This window comes from Seriola aureovittata, chromosome 20 (genome assembly GCF_021018895.1).
Source record: "Seriola aureovittata isolate HTS-2021-v1 ecotype China chromosome 20, ASM2101889v1, whole genome shotgun sequence".
Taxonomy (NCBI): domain Eukaryota; kingdom Metazoa; phylum Chordata; class Actinopteri; order Carangiformes; family Carangidae; genus Seriola; species Seriola aureovittata.
This window is the reverse complement of record NC_079383.1, coordinates 15976018-15991166: the sequence shown is the minus strand read 5'-3', so window position 1 is coordinate 15991166 and position 15149 is coordinate 15976018. Positions and strand designations below refer to the sequence as shown.

General features: G+C 41.3%; 1 protein-coding gene across 1 annotated transcript in view; it reads left to right on the top strand.

The window, feature by feature from the left end:
• The window catches only part of ptprn2 (protein tyrosine phosphatase receptor type N2), a 125318-nt gene that overhangs the window by 95845 nt on the left and 14324 nt on the right, over window positions 1–15149 (top strand). The window contains exons 12-15 of the mRNA XM_056364077.1: window positions 2768–2983; window positions 5367–5570; window positions 10174–10321; window positions 11456–11529. Coding sequence (XP_056220052.1) covers window positions 2768–2983; window positions 5367–5570; window positions 10174–10321; window positions 11456–11529 — 642 coding nt within the window. The remainder of the gene's footprint in view (window positions 1–2767; window positions 2984–5366; window positions 5571–10173; window positions 10322–11455; window positions 11530–15149) is intronic.

Here is a 15149-nt window from a genome sequence, read left to right as displayed (position 1 = left end):
TTGGCTAATTCAGCAGACAGGGCCAATATGAATAGGAGAGAGAAAAAGGGGACAGTCTAGAGGCAGAGAGTAATAACTTCACTCAGTTTGAATCCTACACACGAGACATAAATAGCAGCCTTGAAAATGATGTTAAAGAGATTAATAAAAGTGCATTTACTGAAGTTTAAAGGGAGAATTTTGACTGGAAGTAGAAATCATCAGGGGGAAAAAATCTGATTGTGATTCTCAGATTCACAGATTTTACATTGCTCTGAAAATCCCTGCCATAATATTTCAACATCAGATTAAAATCACATTCAAGTAGAAAAATATCTCTTTAGTTTTGATTGTGGATTTATTTAAGTTTAGATTTTTATATATTAGCATCTAACATTCAAAAGCTATTTTCAGCTAAAAATGGTTTAATTTAGCTAAAAGTGCTTTTCAGTGCTGGAAACGTTTTATTCAATATAGTTTAAATCCAATTTTTTTTTAAAGACAGACTCCAATTATGGTGAAATAAAAAATATTACAAAAATGAAAAAAAGGTAATAAACAGAACACTAAAGGCCCATCAACATAATTCTTAGCTTCACATCTCCCTTTTCCTCCCTCTTTCTGTATCTCCTCTGGTTTCTATCTAACACGATTACCGCCTTCAAACACTCTTTAATGCTTGCAGTACATTTCAAGCCTGTTTGCTCCCACAGTGGAAATGCTTTTTGTTCATTTCAGGGTGTTTACCTGAATATTTTTTTAAGAGGATCCACAGATTGTTGAGGGCCACGTCTCTGATTAACTTTGATTAACAACACTTTATGTTTTTTTTGGGGTTTTTTTTTTTTCCTTTTTCCGAATAAAGAAAAGATTGGATGCAAAGGGAATAGCTTGGATTTGTCAGTGCTGGAAATAGGTTAAAGCAGGTTTGAGCCAATAGGTCTATAGGGGGCACTTTGGTTTCAGAGTTTTGAGCCACGACACCGCTGTGACACACTGTGCCCACAGTGCTAAATATGTTGAGTGAAAAGAGAGTTTTTCAGGTGCTGTATTTTCAGTTTCTTACTGTGTGATTATGTCAGAGGAGCTGACAGGAGAAGATTTGCATTCTCAACAAGTACTCCAGCAAATGAGAATTGTGTTAATTTATAAATGTCATTCCTGCGGTCTGTATGTTCATCTGATCACTGAACAGCACAGATGAGTCATTGGATTGAGGCCATGTCTCCTCTCTGTGCTCGTACATGAGCCTCTTCAAACCTCTCAGTTGTTGTCTAACCTCTTAATGCTTGATTGAAACTACATCCTCGAGCCACAGCAATTACAATCAACAGCAACTGTCGTCGGGCCCAACACAGTAATCGGAAAGACCTGGGCGTCCGCACCACCACTAAAACATTGGCAATTACCAACCACAAGGTCAAACCACATTGTTACTGGTCTGAGGTGAAGTGTCTTGTTTTGAAAATGGTATAACAAGATGTAACCATCCTTCAGCCAGCCCATTAGACCCCTCAGGCTAAATGTCAGAGCTCTGCCATTTTTTTTTTTTTTTTTTTTTTCAAGTCATAGATTTGATTCACTTCACCCATCAATCTTTCAATATTGCAAGCAGACAATTAGGATCCTGCTGATGTATTTGTGCTCTGTTATTGATATTGCCCTTTTGCAGATGTATAACTATTGGCATGTGTGCAGCTGATAAAATCTGATCAAAAAACAGTGGAGAACTGGCTTTTACAGAAACCCCAAGTTTTTTGTGGCAATTACAGAGAGCAGTAAGAATTATTTATTTAAGTGTTAGGTTTTGTTTAAGTTAAATGTGCTGGGAAAATAGTAATTCTCTGTTTTTGAGAGTTAAATACAAAAGTAGCTTGGCAATGTCTATATTATATGCAATCAGCAAAGAAAATCTCACAGTAGCTACATTTTGAAGTATCATTAATTACCCTTCCCAGTTATTGTTCCTAATTATTGCTGTTATGCTCTCAAAATTTTCTGCATCAGTGTGGCCCAGAGGGAATTTATCATTACAGTAAATGGCCGTGAGTGGACCATTTATCAACACATAGGCCAGTTCTTTAACCTGTACTGATAAAAATCTCTTAGATGATAATACAGCACATTAAAAAACAGCGAAACAAACGCTACACCTTCCTGTTTGAATTAACAAGCGGTGTGAATATTTGAAAAGGCTTTTCTATTCAACTGGTGGTGGGTGTATTAAGGTCCAGTCTGGGCCACTTGTTTCTCTCCAGTCCTGGTAGCCATTAGCTGTGCAGCTTGGGCCAAGGCCTAATCCAGGCAAACTCAGGACCAGAGGAGCTAATTAAGCACAAGCTTTTAGTATCCCAACCTCCTGTAGCTGCACAGTGCCAGCCCGCCCCATGCCAGCACTAAATGGGGTTGTAAATATCTATAGTGGGGCGCGGTGTGGAGACAGCACTGGACAGAGGCTGGTAATAAGGGTTGACTGAGTCTGAATGCATATTATAAAGCCAGTATTAGAGCTGGCTAATGAGTGGGGCTGGTCAGACAGTGGCGGCGATGGTGGTGGTGGATGGAGGGAAAGAGCGGGGAAGGAAGGCGAGGAAGCACTCATGGTGCTGTTGCACCCTCATTTTTTCACTGAAAAGTCAAGCCTTCAGGTGAAAACTGATGCACTGCAGACTTGATATGGCGGGTTGCTGTAAATCAAAAACGACTCCATCAATCAGGAAAAAGACGGAGTAGCATCCTTCACTTGCCCTGACAGCGTGTTCTCTCTCTGTTTGTGTGTGTCCTCCAGAGGGGCAGCCTGACCCAGATCCCCGTGGTGAAGGAGACCAGGGTGGAGTCCGGCCAGTTCCTGCTGCTCTCCGTCCTCTGCATGCTCTTCATCCTGGTGGCGCTGGCAGTGTCCGCCACTTTCTTCTGCGTGCGCCAACGCTCACACCTCCACATGAAGGAGAAGCTGGCCAGCCTGGGGACTGACACCAGCACTGATGCCACCGCAACCTATCAGGTTAGACCAGCCTCCTCGCTACGAGCCAATCGGAGGCGGGGACACTTAGCCAGCACTGTGCCATTGGCAGAGCTCATCCTCTGTTCAGATACAGTTGATTATCTGATTGGTTTGTGAGAGAATATTTGTCCATGTGTGTACATGTTTGAGTGATTCTCTTCTACCTGCTCTTATGACGGTGTTTAGCTGTTATGGTGACAGTGATGTGCTTTTATGATTAAATTAATCTTTTTTTTTTTTTATTGTGCCGTGTGATAATTTAAATCAGAAATCACTTTTTGTGTTTATTTGCATGATTTGTTTTCTTTAATTCTTGCATTTTCAAATTATTGCTTCAGTAGATATTCACTGCATCCAATTATTCAGTGCTCACCCTTGCCTGAGAAGTGTGTGTGTGTGTGTGTGTGAGAGAGAGAGAGACAGAGGAACAGGCCGCCGCTGTGACCTATTCCCACTGTTCCTCCAGGGCCACGGGCAGCCTGGGCTGTATTGATTTTCAGCGTTGGGGCTCAGCTGTGCCCAGCATGGCACTCAGAACACATTTATCTGCATGTCGCGTTAACATTTTCAATATTTAATCAGGTTTTCACAGGGCTGCTCTCCTATCAAAAGCTGGAGGTGTTACAGTGATATAACAGTGGCCACAGAGAAGCAAAAAAGTAAGCACAAACGCAAAAGGAAACTACTTTTTTGTCCTTTAGAAAATTAACATTATGTCCATTAGCATTTATATTATCTAATTATGTTACATTTCTGTTCAAAAATTGTCATCATGTTGTGCCAGAGTGCAAATTTTAGGTTATGTATGGCACCTGTGCTGGGATGGAATAACTGCTCTGTCGAAGCTTTCATGTGGGTGTGTTCGCCAGGTCTGACACATGCAGTTGTTCTGGGAGAGCTGTTTGCAGTGGGAGAGAGATATTGTTAGAAGGCAGTACAGACTGCAGACATTGTTTCCTCTTGGCCTTTTTTCACTCTTATTAGTAGTATGAAAGAGGGGGAAACAGGGGAAACTGTAATCCCATGACCTGTGCTCCTCTCTGGGCTCCATGTGTCTCTCCTCTGGCCCTCTCTGGTGCTAACCGTATCCCCCCGCCTGCTTCGGGGACCATTTCTCGGCACCGGTGCAGCACGGCGCTTTGCAGAGATGTTGAGAAGTAGGATGAATTATGAGGTGGACCTGGATATTGCCCCGAGGCCAAGGCCCAGGGCACCGCTTCATGGCTCTAATCATTAAAGTCTGACGGCGGGAAAGCTGATCCAAGACCAGGGCTTAGAGAGGCCTGTGCTCCAGAGGGAAATATCACTATGATAGATCATGAGATAGCGTGTGCTTTCACAAGGCATTTTCCCTGGCCTGGCCCATCCTCACTGTTATTAATTGAGTATGGATATGAATTCTGTGGAGATGACTGGCTTTGCCTCCCAAATCCAAACATGATGGGGTTTGCAGATAATGAATTTGACATAGAAATACCAAGTGTGACCACACCTCATGGAGAGAATCAGACAGTGTCTGACTGTTTCTGTCTGTGTGTCTCTTATACATGTATAAGAATATGGCAGTAAGGTCTTCTTTCAGTTTTTATTTTTACTTTTCACTCTTTTTCATTTTGTATAAACTAGAGTAGATAATGCCTAGTCTTCACATTTTTGAAGCCCTGTCTCTGCACTGAGACATTATGGGAGAAAAGCTGAGTCATTGGGAGTGTAGGTGTAATCTTCGTAGCAGTCTTTCAGCAATTTTCAGACACCTGGATATATCAATCAAAATCCAAAATTATACTTTACAATCGCACCAGTGCATTTGTCTTTCCTTTGGTTCTATGTGGTTATATACATTTATATTAGAAATCCTACGTGAATGATGGATAGATTCTTCTGTTATGTTTCTATCTTTGGAGAAAATGGATCCAAATTCATTTCCTCTGAAGTGTGAGTGTGTGGATATTTTATGGAGGGTTTTACTGTAAGAAATAGTGGGGTTGTTTTTTTTCTTTCACAACTAAAAGATCCATTCTTAAACAAGACAGTCGCTGTGTGGCAGCCAGGTGTGACACTGAATTTATTCTATAAATCGCACAGGGTTCCTCAACCATGTATTTTTGACATAATTAGTATAAGCTCCATAATCCACAAGGATAAGCCATTAATCTACAGACAAGTGAGGACAGATCAAGTCAGCCTAGATACAGGATTTTACAAGGTGCATTTACAGAACGCAGCCCCTAAGAGCAAGGATAAGCACATAACATACATAAAACTATTGTTATGTGCATGAAAAGAAGATAAATACGTGAGACCTTGCACGGAGTTTAGAAAAACACACACAATGCGTTTTCTGATGATCCAGTGCTTCACCGTCATCTCCTCTCATCCCCAGGAGCTGTGTCGCCAGCGAATGGCGATCCGGACGTCGGAGCGTGTTGAGCGGCCGGAGACCCTGCGCCACTCGCGGCTCAACAGTGTGTCGTCCCAGTTCAGCGATGGCCCCGCGGCGAGCCCCTCCACCCGCAGCAGCACCTCCTCCTGGTGCGAGGAGCCGGTGCCGTCCAACATGGACATCTCCACCGGTCACATGATCCTGGTAAGGAGCCTGCTTTGACTCTAGAAAGGAGAGAAGGTGAATAGATAGGAAGCTGGCTGAGGTGTGGTTTGCTGTCAGCCCCTCTGAGATTATTAGTGGTTCCTAGCATGTGACTGTTACAGCTAAACAACCACAACACCTCCTCATGTCTGACTGACTACGGGTGGGTTTAGTGTAGTTTAGTGAGGATGCTTTTCCTAACGTTACATTGCAAAGCCATAGGTCCAGAGCAGTGATTCCCAGCTAGGTATAGAAGTAAAATTAATTCACCTCTTGAACATAACATGTAGCTGTTGATGAAGGGGTACTCGAGTTCATCCGTTAGAACCTGTAGGGGTACGTCAGATAGAAAAGGTTGGCTCCCACTGATCTACAGGAATAGGCTTTTCAGATATTCAGTCAGCTAACATTATAGCGTATGTTTTAAAAACTCCCTGTGTCTATGAATATGCTAGACTCTGAGCTGAAAACCAACAGCTTGATTTCTCTCTGTTTATCTGTTTGGATGTGTCTCTTTTTCATCCCTCTCTCACCTCATTCCCTTCAGAACCCTGTTATCTTTGTTTTGTTTTTTTCATCACTCTTCCTGCTGTTTTCTCCCTCTTGCTTTATCTTGGCTCTGGTGTCTTCATTTTTTTTTTTTTCCTCCAACTTTTCCCTCCCTCTACTGTGTCATTTTCTGTCTTTATCATTCCGTCCTGCTTCTCTCCCCTCTGTCATTTTCATCTTTTACCCCCTCCATCTCCCGTACTGCTGCAGCAAAATAAGGCAGACATTGTTTTGCGTGATGAGAGCAGCTCAAAAGTGAAATATCATTACCCCTCTGATTGTCATTTGAATGTTTTAGAAATTTTGCAATGTTTTTTTTTTTTTTTTTTTCTCGGGGAGGTGGGGTGGAAAAAGCTTTTGGTTGCCAACGTGTCTACAAACACACAATGGATTGTTTTAATTTTGCACAACTTTCGCTTCATTCATTTGAGACAAGCTTGATAAAAGAGATGGATAGATGCCTTGCAGTGTTTCCATTAATGGAGAGAGCATTCATCACACTGCAAGTCTAGCTTTTATATTGGGAGGCTATAATGAATGAGAGTGAATCTGAGTAATGCCTTGTATTGGTGGTAATAGATGGGTTTTGTTGCACTCGTCAAGGCTTGTTTGTGAAGCCCCTTTTGAAAACATTGACAATAGAAGAGCATTTAGCCCTGCAATAACAAAAGAGCCACTGTGAATCATTTCTAGGAGCTGTTATTATTAGCCCCAATGTCTTCACAGCAGCAAAGCAGGCATTACAATGTAGAAAGGTAAAACACACAGGGACCTTTACTTCTCTTTCATGCTATGACTGACATGTAGGTGTCCTATAGGGGTTCTTCTTTAAAATTCCACCGCCATCTCACATGAAACCATGTGTGAGATTGCCTTGTTATCACTGATCTCAGACCTATATTTTCCCATCTCCGCTCTCCTCTCCTCTCATCTCCCCTCTCTTGCTCTTTGGAGCACACACCGTGTGGAGAAGGATGATGAATACCCGGCTTTCCAAAGCACACATGCTGGGGGTCCTTTTTGTGAGGCCTGATCACCTCACACACGCACACACACACACACACACACACACACACACACACACACACACACACACACACACACACGTACATACATACACAGACTCATACAACCACTATGCTACAACGAGAGTTTGGGGCCATCAGGATGCGCCCCACTGTGCGACCCACCGCAAGACTTAAAAAGTCTTGCATAACGACTTCCAACTTCAAAACTGAAATTGGATGCTTCTGTGTGCTGAGTCATCTGCTGTGTTTTTTCAGAGCTTTGACACACCTCTGCTGTCTTACTTTTTCTATCTTCTCTCATTTGCCTTTTTCAGCTGCAGTGTGCTGCGAAAAACATTTCCTATTAAATTATTAAAAACATGAAAAAATCATTACCGCACATAACATGGAAGCATGTGTCTCCATGTGCGTATTACTGCAGTACTGTGTCCTTTCAGCACCATGGACAGCACTTTACAGTCACCAAACTTACTTTTTCCTCACAAACACAGTTTCTGTCCATGGTCCCCTGCTGTCCAGAAACAGGGTCCAAATGTTGTAACTGTTGCTGTTCTTGTGGTGTTCCTTTGGCTTAATTACCTCTCCCCTGAAAAAAGAAAAAAACTAAATCAATAATTATGTAGCTTGAGGCTCTTTTTCATTATGTTTAGTAGCTATTGTTCTTTTTTTTTTTCAATGATGAATTATTTACTCAAAAGGAAAATAGACTCAGGCAATGGAGAATAGCCACTGACTAATGCAACATGATCTGCCCTCAGTGACTTTTACTCACAATTTTAAATTTAGTTTATGAGCCAAAAAATGTAATTGCAAAACAATGTGTTCTTTTCATTTAGCTATTATTAGTCACACAAAAACATACATATTAATACAGTTTTTTTTTCACCTCAACCTGTTTTTTATCATATCATAAAGCACCCTGTACAAACTGTTATGGGTACTGTTCGTTTTAATTTGACAGCGAGGCTTGACAGTAATGTGTTACCTGTTGTGTCTGGCTCCCCTGGTTCTCCCTTCATCCTGATTTCAGCCATCACCCTCTGCTGCCGAGGAGACTGCTTAGGAAGGATTAGACATTGTTTCCCTGACACCCAGGCCTCCCATCCCAACCCTCTGATTGGCAGACATAATCCCCCCATTCACTAAACCTTCGTTACCCTGTCTCTGGAATACGCCATGGTCCACTGCCTCCCCCTAGAAACGGGAGGGCTTGATAAGGGCCTGCTGGCTGCATTGCATTAAGCTGCGAAAATATGAATCTGGAATGCAATCGATTCAGGGCATCGTTTGAATAGAATGGGATGCAATTCAGAGTGGATATATCAAGTACATGGAGATGTAATATTGGGAGGGGAGGTGGAATGCTGTCAGACTGGCAAGCAGAGAGTACTTGTACAGGGTGACAAGATCATAGTGATGACAGGCTCTGTCAAGTGGCCATAATGGCATGCTGTCATTTTCCTGGGAAGACAGCACTGCGTATTTGTGTGGGCGATGCGCAACAACACACATGCAAATATACGTGTGTTGCCTGCCATTAGAGTTGACATTAACTAGATTCATTTTTTTTCACTATTGAGTTTTTTTTTTTTTTTGCATGCATAAAAATTAAAAGTTGAAAGAGGGATGGTTCAGAGCGTAACGGCAGAAATCTACAGTCCTATTTCAGAAATATTCCTTCATGTCGCTAATGGGTTCAGATAGAACACCCTGTACCAACGTGTTCTCTTATTATGCAGCTGCATTAATCACAAGAGTTTTCTGTTCTCTGTGTGGCTTTTAAGACCTGAGTGGCACCTTTGGTAGCATATCTAACAATAAACTTTGATTTCCATTGTCTGTAGGATTGTAATGTTCTTATACGCCACCTAATATCCTTTTCGTGCATGCAGGAGACGTCTGAATTCATGAGCCATCAAAGGGTAATTGCCTATTATGTGTTGGACAAGCTTATTTGTGATTACCATCTAGGTAGGAATTGTATATGTTCAGCAAAGACTTGGATTTTCCTTTTGACAGACAGAAGTGAATAAGTCGGATGTAACAATGGAGTGTCGCCTCTCCGCTCAGCCTACCTATACTGCCTTTAATATGGGATAAAAACCCAGCACATCTGGGTATCACTTTCATTGTATTAGCCAGCTGATCCCTGACATCAGTTTATGAGTCTGTAATCTTCTGCCTCACACAATAGCAGACTAAACCATTTAACCCCGTCAGGAGGGGAGCCATGATACAGGAGAGGAAGCGAAACACACGGCGCAACACTAAAAAAGAATCATCTTGCCAGCTACAGCCTCTAAGCTCCATAAGACTTGCCCTGGTTTGGGAGAAAACACACATGCACACGCATGCACACACACAAACACACACACACACACAGGCCTCCACCCCTCCCCCTTCTCTTTTTCCATCTTTGTCTCTCTAGCGAATTCAATTTTGTCTTCTCCAAGCGAGGGCTTAAATGCAGACAATCTTATCAGTGGCTGTGCAAGCAGTGAGGGACGTGATTGAAACACCCCTGAAGTATTTCCAATGCAGACAAACCTTTCAGGAGTCTTAATTGTGTGTGATTTTTCTCTTTTTTTTTCCCCTCGGTCAAACACACATGCACAAACACACAAAGACGCAAACATTAGCACACCTTCCCCACCTAGATCTTCTGCAGCCTCCTCCTCCTCACGCGGTTGTTATGCTATACAGCAGCTTAAGACAATAATGCACCATGACACCTGATCACAGCTTTAAAGGAGAGGTGCTGTTGTCAGGGGTTTAGTGTTTTTTGCTCCAGTTTATTTATTGGTCGGATCATATTGAGGAAACACAATGGGGAAAGAAATAACAACAACCTACCTCCACCCAGCTCTGATAAAAATAAGGGTGAATTATTTCAGGTCTCTCTTTTCTCTTTTAATCAAGCATTTTCTGCAAAGACGGCCATATTTAGAGATAAATTCAGTTTTCATTTGCATGGTTTTGGCTTGTCCTTTGAAATGGCGGCTAAGGTGGTCCATGTTGTCCTCTAGTCATACATGGAGGACCACTTGAAGAACAAGAACCGTCTGGAGCGTGAGTGGGAGGCCCTGTGCTCCTACCAGGCAGAGCCCGGCGCCTGCAGCGTGGGGCACGGCGAGCAGAACTCCAAGAGGAACCGCTCAGACGCCGTGGTCGTATGTGAGTCCATTCAGATGTCCGTTTTTGTTTGTTTTTTTGCCCAATATTCCCACCATTGACAAGTCTAGAACCATGCAGGGCAGCTCCTGTTCATCAGTGTTGTTGATATGGTTGTGAACAGATGCTTCGAGCTACATGAAACCAGTTGGGGAAACAAGCCAAAACAGTGTAGCGCATATGTTTCCAAACAAATTATCAGTTTAACTCTTTTTTTTCCCCTGAAAACCAGTGGAGGTCGTTGTGGTGAGAAAATTATGTTTTCTCAATGCAAATCAACTTGTTTTGAGATTTCTCTTGGAATTAGATTGACTATATGGAAAAGGCATGTTATATGCTAACTATATTATTATTAGCTGGACTGGGACTGCTTGGTTCTGTCCTGCTGCACAGTTCACAGTTATGCTACACTAGCCAGTCTTGCATTAGATAGTGTTTTGTTTGCCAAACTCATTAGTTATTCCTCATCCTCAAATCCTTTTCTACGATGAACAGTTTGAAAATACAAGCATTAGAGCATAAACACGAACACTGTGTCCACACCTGTCCTAGCTTATGTTTTCTGTGATAGGCATCCAAACCATCCAGTGGTTGGGTTAAAATGGAAACCATTGTAATTACATGTATACATTTAGATTTGATTGTTAATTCTGTACTATAATACTGGGGCTAACTAGCTCTACCCTGCAATACAATGAATGCAATGAATCAGAATCTGATGACAGGTGGTGAGTTGCTTGGTAACTGTCAATCAAATCTGATACTTTTCATGGGTTTTAATTACATTAAGTAAATGTGTTTCAGAAGACTGAAGTGGGTTCAAGTCGACTGGAAACAGATTATATGAACCCCGCAATACTTTCACTTGTTTAAGAAAAAGAGGATTTTAAGGCTCACAACCTACAGACTTCTTAAGATAAAATATTTATTATTATTTCACATGGAACTTTCCTTATTGAAGGTGAAGCAATTCAGGACTTCAGAATAGTGAGTGTGCGCATGATGAAAGTCTGGTGAAATTGCAGTCCCTGCAGCCTTTACAGTTTCATATTCCTCTGTTGTTGCTACTGTTGTTATTGTGCAGGGAAGGAAAAACAATGGAAATGTGTGTTGATGAATTATGCATCTCCATTACAGATGATCATTCCAGGATCACCTTGAAAGCGGAGAACAACCACGGCAACTCGGATTACATCAATGCCAGTCCAATAGTGAGTATTGTTTATTCATTATGGCTCTACGTTGTGGCTAATATCTGCCGTCCCTGGAGCCTTTTTGTACCACCAGCACCTGTTGTGGTTGGATTTTACTTTGAGATAAAAAGACGTTTCAAAGGACTTGTCATCGATCCAAGTGCATTGATCTTTTTTTTAAAACTTTGTTCTCCATGCTGGGAGACTCGCTGGATTCAGTTTGTCTTGTTGAATCACATTGCTACTTTCACTGCTACTTTCACTTCAAAATGGCCGCTCCCTGGAGATATCCCCCTTTTTTTTTTTTTTTAATTCACACTAAAAAGAATTATACATTATTTTTGACTTAACAAATGTATCTTCTACAAATCCAGAAAGACCTCAGTGTTAGAGAGGCCTCAGGTTTTTTTTATTTATTTATTTTTTATTTTTTGGAGTATTTTTCCCCAAAATATTGCCAGTCATGATTTCCCCTGCGGCTGCTGAAAAGGGATTCCATCAAAGGGGAACAGGAAACTATGCATTTCAAATATAGTGCCAAAATTTCTGAGGAGATAGATGAGGGGAATACACACAGCTGCACTAAAAGCCTATTACTCTTCAGAAACAAACAATGGAGTCTTTTAGATGCTCAATTTATTCCTCCATTTTCTCTAATGACATATTCATAGAGGTTTTTAGCTTATTTAAACAGAGCTGTACTGCGACATTTGGCATCTTATAGAATAATATCATAATACAGTTAATCAATCAGGGGAAGAAGTGAGTGAAAATGTTATTGATGCATTAGAAAAACGGTATAAAGTTATTCAGGACAGTTTTGGTGCAGTTTAAAAAACGAAAAAACAAAACAAACGGATGTTGAAGATGGGTGAAGTAATGGCGGATGCAGTGGTGTGTGGATGAAAGGACAGTAATTACACTACAAAAGGGACCCCTGGCTGAGCCCAGCAAAACTGTGATAATTATGTCTGTCAATGCAGCTTCTTCCTCCTCATTAGCTTTAGGGGCAGTGGCCTACGAGTAAATAATCTGTCGCTTCTTTCTGGGAATCCGGGGTCAGGGAGGCAAAGGGAAGGGGTGATCTGAGCTCCCTGAAAAGCACAGGGTGACACACACACACACACACACACACACACACACACACACACACAGGGAAACACTGGGATAATGGTTAATGCTTGACCACAAGTGATACAAGCGCTCCCAGATGTACGGCATCATTAGTGTGAGGGATTGTTGGAAGGAATGCGCAGTGACACAAAATGTGGCCAAAGCTTAGTTTTCTTTGCCTTGTCTGGCATTTTTTTTTTTTTTTTTTTACAAAGTCAAAAGCTGTGTGGCTTTTCCATTTCCCACCTCTTCTCCATGCTCTTTTGTTTTCAAACTATCTGGGATGAGCTCAAACCGGCATTTAGCTCCAAAGCTCTCTGTCTTATATAAACACAGGATCAAGGCGCTACAGCTAGGTGTTCAAAGTTGAGACGCTTCTCCAGGAACAGATAAGCTATTTTACCTCAAACCAAAGAGCACTTCTTTGCCTTTTCTTGTTGCAGTCTATCTTCTTCCCACAATGGAAAAGGGGAGGACAGCTGAAACGCAGGTCTACTCTTTCATGTTTGCGTTTTAGTATTCATGCAGGGATGTCAGCACACAGCTACAGCATGTCTGTGTCCTTGAGATTGGCCAAACGGAGTGGCAGCACTAGCATTCGGCACCACCCTTTCATTTCTGTATGGGAGATTTATTTATTTTATTTTATTTCTTTTTAACAAACTCACATGAGGAATTTCTACCCGGAAAGATGAAGAGAATACAGAACAACATGGTTATGGCTAATTGAAGCTTAACACTAGGTATTGAACGCAATGTTTCCTGCATTCATGAGTCCTTTTTTGAAATTTCCTCAACAAAAAGGAAGTCCAGGTTTTCGAATTCCAGCCAGCGTTTGTGTAGGTGTATTGAAAGAGCATTTTCAGTCACTCATGCTTCACCTCTTCCCCCAGTAATCATTTAGTTACAACTGCAACACCCAGAATTAACACTGACAGCCTGCCTCTCATCATGTAGACACACACACACACACACACACACACACACACACACACACACACACACACACACACACACACACACACACACACACACTTGAAGAACACTAACAGTAGTCTGTCTCTACTGAGCTTGAGTTGCAATTACATCACTGTTTGTAAGTGGAGTTAAATGAGAAAACAATTTGACCCTTTTAATCCAACCATAGTTGAGATGAATTACAAACAGACACGGGATAAATAATAAAGATCTTGATTTTTATTTAAACATTTGGGCTACAGTTGTATGTTTGGTTTTATCAGCTTCTCTAAGCATCAAGAAATTAATCCTGTTGTCGAGGCTATTAAACATGAGGACAGAGGAGCATTATGCTAATATCAAAGCCATGAAAAATGCTCCATTATTATTTTCCTTTTAAGGTTGAGTGTCAAGGTTTATAAGTGAGACAAATGAGTCTAAAAAATACTAGAAATGAAAAAAATATGAATAAGAAATGAAAAACTAGATCTTTAACTTTTAAGATCATGTTATGTGTCCTTGACAAGTTGTTCTTCACCTTAAAAAAAAAACAAAACAAGTTCATAAAGAAAGAAAAAGCCATTAAGTATCACCTTGTGACTCACTGTAGTGCTGTTTCTTGATTTTATGCTCCCTCGCTAAATGCATCCGTTGTAGAAGTCACTCAGCGGCAACTTAATATGCAAAGAAATGAGTCAGTCGTTCTTTGATTTTAAAAATAAACTATTGCATTTTTCCCCTCATATGAGACTTAATCTTTTGTAGGTCTACCATAAATAATATTAAATAAATCCCTCCACTATCAAAAATACAGCACCGTTTGGTGTGTCATCTATCATTATAATGCCAAATATACCTCAAGAATACATTGTTACATACCCACCCATTTCTCTTCCTGCAAAATATGTCAACATCTTTCCACTGATGCATCTGGCACTCGAGGGTGTGCATAAAAATTCATTCAATAAAACGTGATCATTGATTTTTTTTTTGGGGGGGGGGGGCGACCCAGCCAACACCTACTCAATCAAGCCTCAATCACATCCCTCAAATCAAGTCCCCCCCCTTCTGTCATTATGTCCCACCTCAGCATTCAGCTCTGTCATGTCAACCGCCTCCAGGCTTTCAAGTCCCACCGCAATATCATGCTTCATGCAGAAAAAACGTCAAAGCATGGACCAAAAAAAAAAGCCATTTCGTGAGGTCGTTGATGAAGAATATTGGTTCGAAGACACTGTAGAGAAGGCTGTACATGACTTAACTAAGGCAGTTGAAAGTGAGGTAATGAATTGGAAAGTGGTTATTTTGAAAAATTCAAAGGGTATGAAGTCAGATTTGTCACTGCTGCTTTTACTAGATAGATAGCTAAGTCCAAGGTCGTCTTCAGTCTTTTTATGCAAACAGGATGTTTCAAGAAACTGATCTTAAACATTCTTTCACTAAAAACAAGACACAAACCACGTCCTTCAGCTATGTATCCAGCATCTAGCGTATGCCTGCATGACATGACGTCTTACACAGCTTACCACCAGTATTGTGCAGTTTCTTTCACTCAAATCATAACATCT